Source organism: Pempheris klunzingeri, chromosome 18 (genome assembly GCF_042242105.1).
Source record: "Pempheris klunzingeri isolate RE-2024b chromosome 18, fPemKlu1.hap1, whole genome shotgun sequence".
Lineage (NCBI taxonomy): Eukaryota > Metazoa > Chordata > Actinopteri > Acropomatiformes > Pempheridae > Pempheris > Pempheris klunzingeri.
The window spans coordinates 8,552,331-8,566,193 of NC_092029.1; the positions used below are offsets into that span (position 1 = coordinate 8,552,331).

Genomic DNA, 13,863 nt, shown 5'->3' on the forward strand with positions numbered 1-13,863 from the left:
ACAGAGAGGGTTTTTGCAGCCAACAGCAGAACAGTTTGAACGTTTTGTTCGTACCTTTGACATCCTACGTTTACCTAGTTAGCATTAGCAACACAACAACAATGGCGGACAGCGAGGTGGATTCAGGTTTTCAGTGGGCGGAACAGTCAATCTTGGGGCCAAATCCAAACGGAGCGTTTTCACACACATTTACTGGAAGATGGAGCAGGAGGCTCTCTAGATATAGTGGGGAAACATTAAAAAGTTAATTTTGCATATGTCCCCTTTATCATAATGAGTAAATGTTAATTAATGTACCAGGAAAATCAGAAAGCTGTTGATACTTAACGAGTCAGTAAAATGCTCACTGATGTCGTGTTTTTTGTATTTCATTTTGTACATATTTCATTTGTTCTCTGTCAAAATATAATTCCTGGAAGACAGGGTTGTGGTAAAGATACCTTGGCTGTTGGATCACTCAGTAAAATGCTTGAAGGCAAATGAAATAATTCTATAGTTGTGAAATTGATGACAATCATTACAGAGCCTGAATGCATGGCTATTATTGTAGGTTAAATTTGTTATGACACTTTAAGTGGGGTGCCAATCAGATTGCTTTTACTATTTCAAGTGTGGAAATCAAAGATGTTTTTTTTTCCCTACCCTGAAAAGGTAAAGATGTGCTGCTTACATTAAAGATAAAGAAAATTACAACACCTGATATTATATTTCAACTTTTCCGTTTAACTCAGTTGATCACAGAATTGCTTATTAGTTACCAGAAATCAATTGACAATTATCTGCTGAAATAAAGGCTATGTGTGTGAATGTGAATTTACTTTGAAGTCATTCACATCCATATTAAGCATATTTCAAGTTGCACAGACACAAAATTCATTGTAAAGAGAAAGGAAAATGTGTTTTTCTATACGTTGATGGTTCAAATGTTCCGTAGAAAAAAAGGTGAATTGAAAAAGTGAATAGAATCTTTAGCGAACACTGAATTGTTTTCAAGGGCACATATGGTCAGATGATGTATATGTGCACATAATGAATTATGTCAAACCTTTGAATTCATTACAGCTTATATTGGATTTCCTTCACATCTGCACAACTGCAGGTCTCAGTTGCAGTGGATTTCTTGTCTGACAGCATCAGTGTGTTTGTATATTCTACTGGGGAGCATGATGAACTTTAAGTTGCTCGCTGCCGTGCTGACAGTGTCACAGCGTTAGAAAGAAGGCTGTGATGTTGACACCTGAGTGTTTGTGAACCGCCTTGGAAGTGCTGTACCAAGAGCTAAAAGCTGCTCTCTTGCTGCACAGGTCAGCCTCATAATAATGCTAAAATAGAATGAGTTAAATGAGTATATTGATGTCTCCTCCCTGTACACCACAGTAGAATATTATTTGCTGTACACGTTAAATACTAATACATTATGACTTATCTGCCTTTTCTTTGAGAGTGAATTCATGTTGTCACACCTATCCAAATACTGTTGGTGTTGATTTACAAAAGTGTTTGTGTCTGAGACATCTCCACCTCCTCACCTCACATGATGACAGGTGTCTGTATCTGAAAGCTGCTTCTTCATCTCGCTGACACTGAGCTGCAAACGCTTGAGCTTTTGAAAAGCAAACAACGCTCTTTCCCAGACTCCTTAAGAGTGCTTTCACAAGCTCACAGATACACAAACTTAAAAGCAATTAAGATGAACGCCAAAATGTTGAAATATTTTCAAAAGAAATGTGGGAGCTGCTGCGACAGGTGAATTCACACAGATCTTATTCGTATCAACTGTGCCATCACCATTTTATCAGGTCAAACAACCACCACATTCAAGTCAAACACTTTTAGTCTGAATGTTGGTTACTTCCATGAGCTGATATCACATGATTGACAGTAAAGACAGGTGGCAGTCTATCTACCCATGTAAAAATGGTTTGAGAAGTTTACTGTGCCCAACCAGCTAACACAGAATGCCAAAGTAATGGATTTCTCTTTATATTAAAGGATTAATTCCACATTCGCTTCCATATGGAGAGTTAGATGAGAAGATCAATACCTTTCTCGTGTCTGCACAGTAAATCTGAAGTGACCACCAAAGTGAAAAAACAACATTTCACTGCAATTTACAGTGACTTCCCTGGAGAATTGTAATCAACCATTAAAGCATTCAGATTTACTTTTCAGACATAGGATCAGGCCTCTCATCGAACTCTATGCAGGGAATTTACCAAAATGTTGAATAATGCTTTCAAAAAAGCTAATGTTTCTTTGAATTAATTGGATGAGCTGAAATCACATAATTAAGAAATCCAAAATTCAGCTAAACAATACGTCTCTCTCTGTTTTTAATATACACGTTCTTGTCTTGCGATCTCATTACGACAGGCCATTTTTTTGTTCAAGGGTGCAAGTCATGAAACTAATGTAAATCTATCAGGAAAGGAAAGCCAGAGGCAAGCAATCATGAAAGTGTGATAAAGTGGCTCTCTCAATGTACCCCTCCAACACGCTCGAAGTTGATTTGTCCTCAAGTATTGCTCTGTTTATGAACAGAGTGGCCAGTTATGCTGTTATTCCACAATCAGGCAGTCAGAACGTTATTTCACTTAAATGCTCTGAGCTCTTTTCTTCAAAAAGGCAATCTCTCTCTGATGAAGACAAGGTTTTCCACTCCGGAGAGCATTACTGTATTGAAGTGGCCACAGTCTGGGAGCACCGTCAGCTCTTTTCGCTATGTGCGACGTTTTTTTTTTTTCTTTTTAAAGCGACACTTAATTGATGCTTAAGTTTCAAGTTAAATTGTTCCAGTTTACAACATGTGGCAATGTGGAAGTGGTTGATTTTAGTGATGAACGCACAGAAAATGATCACCCGTCTCTGCAGCTCCTCTCAGGGCTTGTGTTTAGCTTGGGTGTTTTAGCTTCTTTCAGCTCACTGTTTTGGTTTTCCTGATCATAATTTAGCTGTTCCAGTTCAGTATCCCAGGAGAAGTTAGTGGATAGCTCATTTTATCGGGAGGTGATGGGGACGGTAATAGAGCTGCAAGGAGACTCTATGCTGGATGTGTAAATAAGCAACCATATGCTAACAAGTTCCCTATATCACCTTAAAAAAGTGGTATTATGTCAGTGTTGTGCTTACAGCTTGTTTCCAGCTAAAATATTGCAGGTTTAGGGAAATTTCACATCTCACATCTATAATATGAGAACATTTAAGTCAAACAAAATCTTCTCTTTTAGTCTAATATTCATATAATCTCACACCTCCATCACCTTTTTTCATTGATGCTAAGACAATCGGTCCTTAGTCACTTAAACGTAACTCTTTTTGTCCTATAATCTGTATTTATTTCTGTTTTTACTCCAAAACCTTTCAAAATTTAGGTTACCTTTTTTTTCTCACTAGTGCATTATCCTCTTAGGGAGTTTTGTGTCTTACTTTCCACAGCCTTCTCTCTTCCCTCCATCTCTTTCTTTCTCCTGCTTCCCCTCTGTCCACGTCAAATCCTACCTAAATTCTGTCTTCCCTCGACAATTTTACGAGGAGGTAAACAGTAGATACGAGCCTTCAGTGGTTCAGTCGCTGTAACTGATATTCTGCATTCATACGGGTTATTTTCAACAACCCAGGTCTGCAGTTAGATTGTTTTCAGATAGGACAAGGTGTAGGAGGTATAGCATGTCAGAGTGGCAGAAGGTCTGTGTGTTTCCCTTGTATTGGTGTGTGTGTGTGTGTGTGTGTGTGTGTGTGTGTGTGTGTGGGCTGAGATAGGCTGGCAGCAGCAGGCATCTGGTGACATCTGGTCCAGACAGATAAAGTAATAAACACGTTCTATCACACTATCTGGAAGGAGGTGAAGCCCATCTCTCATTTTCTCCCTCTCTATCTACCTGTCACTCCCGAGCTCTTTTTGTGTCACTCTCTCTCTCCGTCAAATCAAATTCAAATAAGCTTTAATGACACGGCAGGAAAGCAGCATATGTTGGCAGAGCAGCGTCGTTTTTGGGGTGAATTAAAAAGATTAAAAAACGAGATGAGAGCCTGCATCGACGGCTAATAGCAGCGAGTAAATGGTAACCAAATGAGTATCAACAATTCTATTAACATTATAATGTGCTATCCTTTATTTCTGCCTCTTTGTCCTCACTCCTTTGCCCCTTCACACGTTTGCCACAACCTGCTTCTCCGTCTCTCCTCTCCAGCCACATTTCCACCTCCTTCAGTGTTCTTCGCTCCGCCCGTCCACTCACCTGCTCCCACTTCTCTCCTCAGCCCTTCCCCACCCTCCTCCTCACCTGCAACTCACTCCCCCATCAGCCACTCACTTCTAACACCGGCCCGGTCGTTGAAGCTGCCATGTGCCTTATTGCCTTCCTGCTTCTGTAAATCTGTAAATCTGTACTCCAGCCAGTTTCTGCCTTCCTGACCCGCCTGTTTGACCTTCTGCCTGATTATTGGACTCTGGATTCCTGCCTGCTTCTTGTCGGACATGTTCGCCTCTTATGGTCTGCCGTCCCCGTTTGGACCCCTGCCTGCTCCACGGCTCCGTAAGCCTTTGTGCATCCACTTTTTATTATTAAATCATTAAACTGCATCAGCTCTGCCTCAGCTGTCTGTGTTCAGGCCTTATCCCCTGCACCCCCGCTGCTCTGTTCGCGGCAGCTGTGACGATGTTTCCTTCTTTTTCCCCCATTTCTTACGGTCTAGTTTGCTCTTTATTTTCAGATTCTCAGTTTTAATCTGTCACTTCAAGAGCGTTCAAAATTACCACTTTTATGCTCTTTTACTTTCAAGTCGACGTGGCCAAGAAGTCTTCATTTTAATTTTCTGCAGGGACTTAACATCTCTTAACATTTTGACAAATAGTCTGCTCAGGAAGACCATGCAAGCTCCAGAACAGCTATTGAGCGAACTTTGTGGTGAATTAATCTTTTTTCCCCACACTCGTATTGTATTTTATAGTTGTTTACTGCTCTTGTCTTTTTCATTTGTGGGTTGTGTGCCTTGTATGCACCACTAGTACAGCACTTACCATCCATTAACACAAATGACTTAACTAGTCAAAAAGATTCAAAGGTGTATTTGTCACCAACCTGCGTAACAAAATGCATTATGACATACTTGTTAAAAATGATTGGAAAAATGCATAAAATAGATAAAACAAACTTTAAAATATAAAACTGTATTCTGGTCTCAAGTCAGTCATACTTTTGGTTTTATGAAACAAGTGCTGATAACAAAACTTTAATATTATTCACTTATTTCCAGGGCTGCAATTGACATTATTTACATTTGAGTATTATCTGCAGATTATTTTCTTGATTAAACACTCAATCACTGTGTCTATAAAATATCTGAAAATAATGAGAAATGCTTGTTATAAGACTTTAAAGTCCAAGGGATTTAAATGTCTTTGTCTTTTGTTGTTGTGCCTCAGAAAATCAATCGCAATGATCGATTTTCTGCCGTCCAGAACCAATTATTTGATTTGTTTCAGTATCAATAACTTCATATTGTGTTATCAGCTTTGATACCTGCTCAGACTCTCCTGCAGATTTACGCACAGATGAGGTTTGTGATGTGTGAACCCGTGAGCACCAGGGGCCTCGCCCTCAGCTGAACCGAGGCCGAGGTCCCAGCGGTCACAGGCCCAACTGGCCCGGTCAGTAACTTCTGTGAAAGAGCAGCTGATGTGTGACAAAGAGAAAGTGAGAGGCTGAATTTTTCAGCAACAAAGGCCACAGAAATGACAAAGAAGGAGACAGAAAGAAAGAGGAGCAGGGAGAGAGAGAGAGAGAGAGAGAGAGAGAGGTGTGGTGAGGGATGTTGAAGTTGGAAAAAAGGGAGAAGTTGAGTGGAAATATGGGCGACTGGGGCGATGGATGACTAAGTAGGTAAGATGATAAATAGAAGAAGGGATGGATGGATGAATGGGTGGATGCTTTGACACATGGCCCCAGGGAATCAGCCATTATACACGCCACTGTCACTCAAGATTAGCGGCATAATTAAACTCCAGTCGCACCGAGTGTGGTTGAGGCGTGTGTGTGTGTGTGTGTGTGTGTGGGCACATTCATGTGTTTGTGTGTATCTGAATGTGTGTTGTCTTCCTGGGTGTGTGTGGGAGGGGTAGACTGTGACAGAGATTGATGGTGAGGGGAAAGCAGGCCATTATGTTGTATAGCTAAAGCAGTGATAGCCTCTACACCTCTGTGTCTGTTTAAACTGCTGGCCATTTTATAGGCGTGGCACAAGTAACCCCACGACACACGCAGATCCTCCACCTTTTTAACCGGGTGGGGGCTGCTTGTTTTCAGGAGTGTTTTTCTGGGGCGGGGGGCTTATCTTTAATTTGGCTGCAGCTCTGATGCCTTCACTGAAATACAGCCACTGTGGGAACAGAACTAAATTAAATGCCATTCACAAATGAGGCAATCGCCCTCTGAAGTGACAACCCAAGGCTCCTTCTGATAATTAATGGGTAGTTGTGACCAATTTTAATATAGTACATGAAATGTCTAAACACTCCTATTTAAAAAAAAAAATAAAGTTCACACTTAATAGCAGGTTATCAGGGTTAGGGTTTCACCCTTCAGTTAAGTGAATGGGAAATGAGGATAAAATGATTATCTTGACATCTCGGACGGGACTCCCCGCAGATGGAGGCAGAGTGTCATTCAGGATAATGGTTGAAGGCCATGTTCTTGAGCAGCTGCGCGCCGACCAGAGCTGCATCTCGCTCCGTCTGTGTTTGTGTGTCTCTGTGAGTGAAAAGAGCCCCGCCGCTCCCCTGCCGAGCGGAACATCAGCCGCATCAAGCCAGCCAGAGGCAGCCGCACCGGGGACGGAAGTAAGATCCCTCCGCCTTCAAAATAACAGTACAAGAGTCCAAAGAATCAGGAGTTTACAGGGGAAGAAAACCAGTGTAAGACTGTTTAAAATAAATCTAATGATTGGATATATATATATATATATTTAAGCTGGATAAAGATGGATAAATGCAGATCAGGACAATTACAATTTTAAGGAACAAATAGAGCCACAATCTCTCAGTATGGGCCACAGCATGTCTAACACTTTCACACCAGTTTGGTCCGCTTTAAACGGACCAGAGTCCAAACCAGCGAACTCTGGCGAACCAAAGACAGGAAGTGAACCAAAAAGAGGAAGTGAACCAAAGACAGGAAGTGAACCAAAGAGAGGAAGTGCATTCAGGTACATTCCTCTCATGTACAGAGCAACATGCTGGGTAGCTCGCTGCTCATAACTAATAAAGTTTTGTAGCTGTCAGAGTTACATCACCACCCACGAGTCCAATCACAACTTCCCACAATGCCCGCGCAGTTTGAATCCAACCTCCAGGAAAAACATACAAGTTCATGTCCCAGAGACGCCGGTGAGCCGTCAGTGAAGCAAGAGGAGGCAGCTCACCTCGGCATCCGATCGCTTGTCAAAGTCCACGTCTGTTCGGTACCCAGAAGGATCCTCTTTTGCCGTCGGGATCCGCCGTGGAATTCATGTGGATTAAATATATCACTATTGGAGTTTAACGAGGAGTTACTGACGACAGTGGAGCGACTGACTGGTCCCTGGTCTGGTGAGTACCGGATGTAAATACTGTACATATGATATAGTTACATTGTTGAACCACCTGGAGAGACACTGCGTGTGATTGATTTCCTGTTTAGGTTTTGTTGTTGAACATCCGTGGTAAAACCCGGAACGGATTGTGATTTGTATTGATAAACACTGGATTGGACTGGTGGGGGAGGGGAGGGAAATCGGGACGGCCTTACACTTGACTGGATGGAACTCAATCGCAATCGCCATTCACACATTCAGCCATGCACAGTGATTCCTGTTTTTGTTAATACACGTTTAAATGCTGAATTGCGTTGTGGTCTGTCTGTTTGTTTGAGCATTGCTGTCTTCTTTTGTGAGTTTGAATTCCTTCCCTGTCTGGGCCCGTTTTGTGTGGTTTGACCATTTGACTGTTTGTTCTTCTTATTTGTCAGACTTGACTGACTGGCACCAGTCGCACTATTAATCCGGTCAACCCCGCTACAGTTTGAACACCAAAGTAAAAACAGAAACCCCAAGACTGCATACATTTGGTGTTTCTCCATTGTTTGTTTTTGTGGTGAACGAACCGGCTGAAAGGGATGAGCTGGGTTTTCTTCTTCCTCTGACTTTTTTTCTTCCTTGTCAGTGTTGTAACTGTGTGACGTTGTCCCGGCGGTTTGGGCCGTGCAGTGTGAAAGTGAACCAAACCAAATGAAAGTGTGAAATTTTTCGGCATTCCCCGCCAAATCGAACCGAGTCCTCCGGACTATCCTGGTGTGAAAGCGCCCTTAGCAGAAGGTTGATGCATAACTTAAGTGTATGTGGGCCAGAGCAGATTGGTCAGCTTTGGATTAGAGATGAAAGGGCAGCAAGCAATCAACCAATCAATCAATCTTTATTTATATAGCGCCAATTCACAACAGCGTTATCTCAAGACGCTTTACATAAAGAGCAGGTCTAGACCAAACTCTTAAATTAGAGAGAGACCCAACGATTCAGGAATTCAAAATTAAGGATTCAAGAATTCCCACATGAGCAGCATCAGATATTATATTGAGCAACAGTGACAAGGAAAAACTCCCCTTTACGGGAAGAAACCTCGAACAGACCCAGGCTCAATGTGGGCGGCTTCTGTAGGGGTCCGTGTTGGGTTGAGGTTGGAGAGAGAGACAGAGAGGGAGACAGAGAGAGAGAGACAACACAAACAGCAACCAATGTACTAGCAGTGACTATAGCACTAACAATAGGAATGTGACTAAAAGATTAGCAGTATGATATTATTGAAAAACATGACGAGGCCAACGATCCGCAGCAGCAAAGTGCTCCAAAATGTTGAACCTGATCAGAGAACCTGAATAAAGCCTGAGGTGCACCTGTCCTAGAGGGACTGTTGTGGTGTTTGTATGATCAGAACATGTTTACTTAGCTAACTGGGTAGGCTTATCAGACACACTGACGCATGCTGTAAACCAGAGACACTGTAATACAATGGGACCCTGCCTGGATCCAATTGCACTGAATTAAGTTTAGTAGACCCAGCCTAACTTAGGTCTGAGATCAGGTCTTGGCCACAAGACCTTATAAATGGGTGAAAATTGTATCCAGTTGAAAATTTTCACCATTGATGCGCCCCACTAGTACTATCAAAACATACACTAACAAAATGTACAACTCTGCTGCTTTGATTTTTGCACTAGGGTCAAAAACCATGCACTGTATATAAGAAGTGGACAAAGCCAACGTGATGTCAATGGTTGGTTTATGGACTGAGGTTTTGAAGCCTCCAGTTTTGCTTTCCAGGCATCGCCATCTTGGATTTTTGAAACCAGAGGTCACAAAGACGGCCTCTGATTGGTTTGTCACAATGTAGTCCCGCCCTGAAAAAAAGAACATAATAAAATAAAAATACCACCAAAAGGTACACTTAGAAACCTGCACCCCTGATTTTTGCACTATAAAAAAAAAAAAGCACGCACACACACGGGCGCTTTTATTCTGAAAATCCTCGCCGGAATACCTACGTGGTTGCGGTGTGTTTGACTTGACAGATGGCAGGCGGGAGACGCTCTTCTCGGCTGTCTCTCTCGGTCCGTCGGTCCGTCCCGGTTCCCATTGTCTCCCCGGTTCACTCCTTCAAGACAACCCCGACACGACCCACTGAAACTTGGCCGCTCGTCCCGCTCTCACCGCCTCTCTGCGCGCTGCGTCCGAGGAGACTCACCTCGACCTGAAATTTCACCCCGTCCCCCTCCATCCGAAATGTGGACACTGCTTCTCTGTCTGTCTCTTCTTTGCCGCACGGAGGCTGTGAATTAAGCGACCAGCGGGTGATAAAACGGCGGAGGTGCCGTGGAGCTGACGGGGAGGACTAATAATCCAGCAGAGACGCCGAAATCTGTTGACATATCACAACATCCAAGCAACAATTTTACTCACCGTCTCCTGAGTGGATAAAACACCAAATTCAGGAAGGGAGAAAGCAAGAACTGGATTACAACGGCGGGTTTTTGGAGGTGAAAACGTGTTTATTTTCGGTGTGAATGAGCCTGAAAGGATGTTGCCGCTTCATGCCCGTTACTTCCCCTGAGAGGAGAGCCGGAGAGGGGAGCGGAGGCTGTGAAAAGAGGCAAGGACCACTTGCACTTGTTTTCTCCACCCTGAAACAAATTAGGCTGTTTTGAATGAGCCGAATCCAAGTGCACGGATTACTTCACAAAAGAGCATTTAATCTGGGTGAATATATCCAGTTTATCCTGTAGTCTTTTTTGAATATTGGTAGAAGTGGCTGCTGTATTGTGCTAATTCGGCGCACAAGGATGCGACCAATCGACGTGATTGACAGCTGGACTTTGTAGTCCTGCGGGGTCCAGCAGGTGATGACTGGACAAGTGGACCCTCTGTGGACTTAACTGGAGAGTGGGGTCATCAGTGTCAAGAGATCCACATTATTAGACATCTGAATTTAGTGAGCAATTAAAAATGCACCACGCCAGCTGATTTATCAGAACACAACTACTGCCTTCAGACGCAGAGGCTTGGGGAAGGGCTTTCTTGCACAGCCAAGCTCTGTGGATGCATCAAGAGCAATTTGTGGGCTTGAATCTTCCCCCAAGGCCCACCTTCCATCTTTGATCCCTGACCCCATGAGTGTTGGAAAACCAGGGGACCACATTTCAGGCTGTTTACCTGCCAGCAACCCCTCCGTTTGAATGAAGTAGTAGCCTTTTATTCCCCTGAGCACCAGAGAGTACAGGGGCTGCACTCTGCTCTGTGAGGCCGAGCAGCGAGCGCCTCCACCTGGGCTGCCAGCCAGCCAGCCAGACGGCCCTCAGGGGGCTTTTGGATTTTGAAAGTCCAGCTGGAGATTTGGGAGTTTTACCCAGTTTTTTTTTTTTGTTGTTTTTTGTGTCTCCACGTGGATCACTGGAGAGAGGGAGGAGGACACCATGGGGTGCTGTAGTGGCAGGTGTACCCTGGCCTTCATCTGTGGCATGCAGCTGGTAAGTGTTAAGATTACTATTGATCCAGTAAGGGGGCGGCTAAACGGGCAGATCAATCAGCAGAAAGGAAAGTATTTTTTTTCCCTAAAAGCTTGTAAGAGTTCAGCTAAAAACACGTCTAGAAACTAGACATGGAGCAGTGGATGGAGGGATGGATGAATGGAGGGACAAAGAGCGATGACTAACAGGTCACATCTGAGAAGTTAATAGGTGTGTAAAAGGTGTTAATACAAGGTAGGATCTGGTTTTTAAGCGCAGATTGACTGGATGAATGACTGTTCACGAGTCCATATAGAGCTTTGATGGATATATGGAGGCTGGGAGTGATAAATGGAGGCGGTGGAGGTAAAGGAGGGATGGATGGCAGATGGATAGATGCATGGGGCAGGTAGATGTGATTTATTGGAACAAACGTATGGAGGGGGGAGGAATGGAGCTCATATAAACTCATGGAATCAACTGCTGCCATTCCCTCTATGTCTGTCTCTCTTTGTATCTCATTCTCTGGGCAAGACAAAAGAGAGCGAGGGATGAGACTGTAGGCGTGTATGTGTGCATACATGTGGGGAGCACAAGTGATTTCATAAGGCCTTTTTTTTTTTTTGTTTTTTTTAAATCCCTCACATCAAAAGGAAAATCCCCTTTAAAACTCTAACAGTGATAAAACACAGCACAGTCAGTTGGCCCTTCTCGTTACCTCAAGCAAGAAATGGCTCGGTGATCCGTCAGGTTAAGGAATTTCTGGGACAGCTGCAGGACAGTGGATTTTTATTAGCGGAGAAATTGTCATGTGAAATATTTTCCCTCAGTGTTCAGCAATCACACAGTGAGAAATCCATCATTGGAGAAGGAGGTGAAAGTTTACAGTGTTGCTTGGTTTGGCACTTAGTGGATGAAGTGGAGCTTTTTTGTTAAAACATCCAAAAATGGAAACGACGTTGGTTAGAGAGGTGACAGTAAATGAAAACGGGCCCTAAAACCAAAACAACGAGCTGAAGAACACTAAAATGCTCTGTAGAGCTTGAGGGAACTGAGTGGTGGGATGATTAAAAACCCTTTTTTACATTAAATGTAGTCCTTTTTAAAAAAAATATCAATTAGTGCAGCTTTAAGGCAAAATATAAAGGTTTACAAAACAGTTTGACTTACTTTTTTTTTTACCATTTGTAAAAAAAAAAATAAAATCCATTTTGATTGTTATGAGTATAGAACCCCTCGCTTTGGCTAAATGTATCACTGCACATAGTATCGGGATGGGAATTGATAAGATTTTCTTGATACCAATGCCATCATTGATTCTGCTTATCGGTCCGATTCTCCAGGATCCTCTGGAGTCTCCCGGGGTAATCTGTACCTCAAACAAAAGCAGAGTAGGATGTTTTAGGCAGAGTGGTGCCACTCACCACAAAATAAATCCTGCTTTTGCTTAAACAGCATAGACTTATGATATGCAACAGCGTTAGAGGATCTTATGATGGGCTTTTTCTCTCGGTATAGAAGCTGAAGGCGTACTGTGATATAGAATGGGACATTGTATGTGCATGTGCACAGATGCATAAACATGAGCACAAGTGCTCGTGCTGAAGCATTCTCAGCTCATGTAGTCATGTACAATAAATATGCGCAAACTGAAGACTTATTGTCGTGCTGAATAGGACACTGTTACAGACACGATAGGCTGTGTGTGTTTGTATTCAGTACGGAAAGAGCAGGATTTATGAAAATCCCCTAATTTACAGGCTATCAATCTGTCCCTTCGTTGTGCGAGTGTGTGCTTGTATAATGTCTTTTGTGCTGTGAAATGGGACATTACCATGCACGTTTCCATTCGAAAAAGGAACAACGGTAAGTTAACATGTGTACAGTACAATGCCAATGATTGCCACATGTGCTGTGCGTACACGAAAGGCACCATTGTGCTGTAAATGAGGATGCTGTGTATATCCGTAGGTGAAAAAGAGGGAGGGTTTGTGTGTGTGTGTGTGTGTGGTTGTGAATGAGATGCTGTCACAGTGATAGTCATTGTGTCTAATGCGGTGGAACTAATGCTATGCCATAGTCAACAACATGTTTTGCTCTGTTAACTGTTGTAATAGCTAAGCCAGCTGATGGCACCGCTAGCTGAGCTGGAGGTCTGACTCTACTGTATGTTACACTTTGGCCATGCACAGTTGGCTCTGTTGCAGCCACTTAGACAGAAGTGGTGAAATCCATTTCTTCACAAAAAACCCCCACCAACTCTCCACAGTATGTAAGGATAAATATATTAAGATAGTTTCAGTTGTAGTTAGACACAGGAAACCGCACTGCCCACAATCCTCTTTGTTCAAAGCAACCTAATTGACCACTAATTAAAAGTCTTTTTCCTCTGCTTTGCTCTCTGCTTACCCCCTGCTGGAGGTAATTGTTTTTGCTACGTGAGCTTCCACCTAATAGTTGACCTCGCATAGGAGAAAACAATGCTGGTCGGTGTGTCTTATGTAGTGGAACTGATGTCTTATGCAAGTCTTAACAGCAGTTTTTCTCCTGCTTCATTAGCCAGGTTAATTGGCAGGATAGGTGATGTCACCATAGCTGAGCAGAGATCAATGATCCACGCTGAAGATATGTCTACTTCACAGCTCGTGTCACCACGTGTCAAGTATAATCGGTCCCAGCAGGTGAAATTCTGCCCACTTTTGATCAAAATTAAGATAAATATAGTGTGTTCCTGTGTGCCAGGCTTGTTACAGTTACAGTTACCACAATATCCATCCATCCATCCATTATCTATATCCGTCAGGGTCGCGGGGGAGCTGGAGCCAATCCCAGC

At 43.1% G+C, this 13,863-nt stretch overlaps 1 protein-coding gene across 1 annotated transcript in view; it reads left to right on the forward strand.

The window, feature by feature from the left end:
* Positions 1-10,997: 10,997 nt before the first annotated feature.
* Positions 10,998-13,863, forward strand: part of nkain2 (sodium/potassium transporting ATPase interacting 2) — a 73,566-nt gene continuing 70,700 nt past the window's right edge. The window contains exon 1 of the mRNA XM_070849582.1: positions 10,998-11,051. Within this exon, the coding sequence (XP_070705683.1) occupies positions 10,998-11,051 (54 nt within the window). The remainder of the gene's footprint in view (positions 11,052-13,863) is intronic.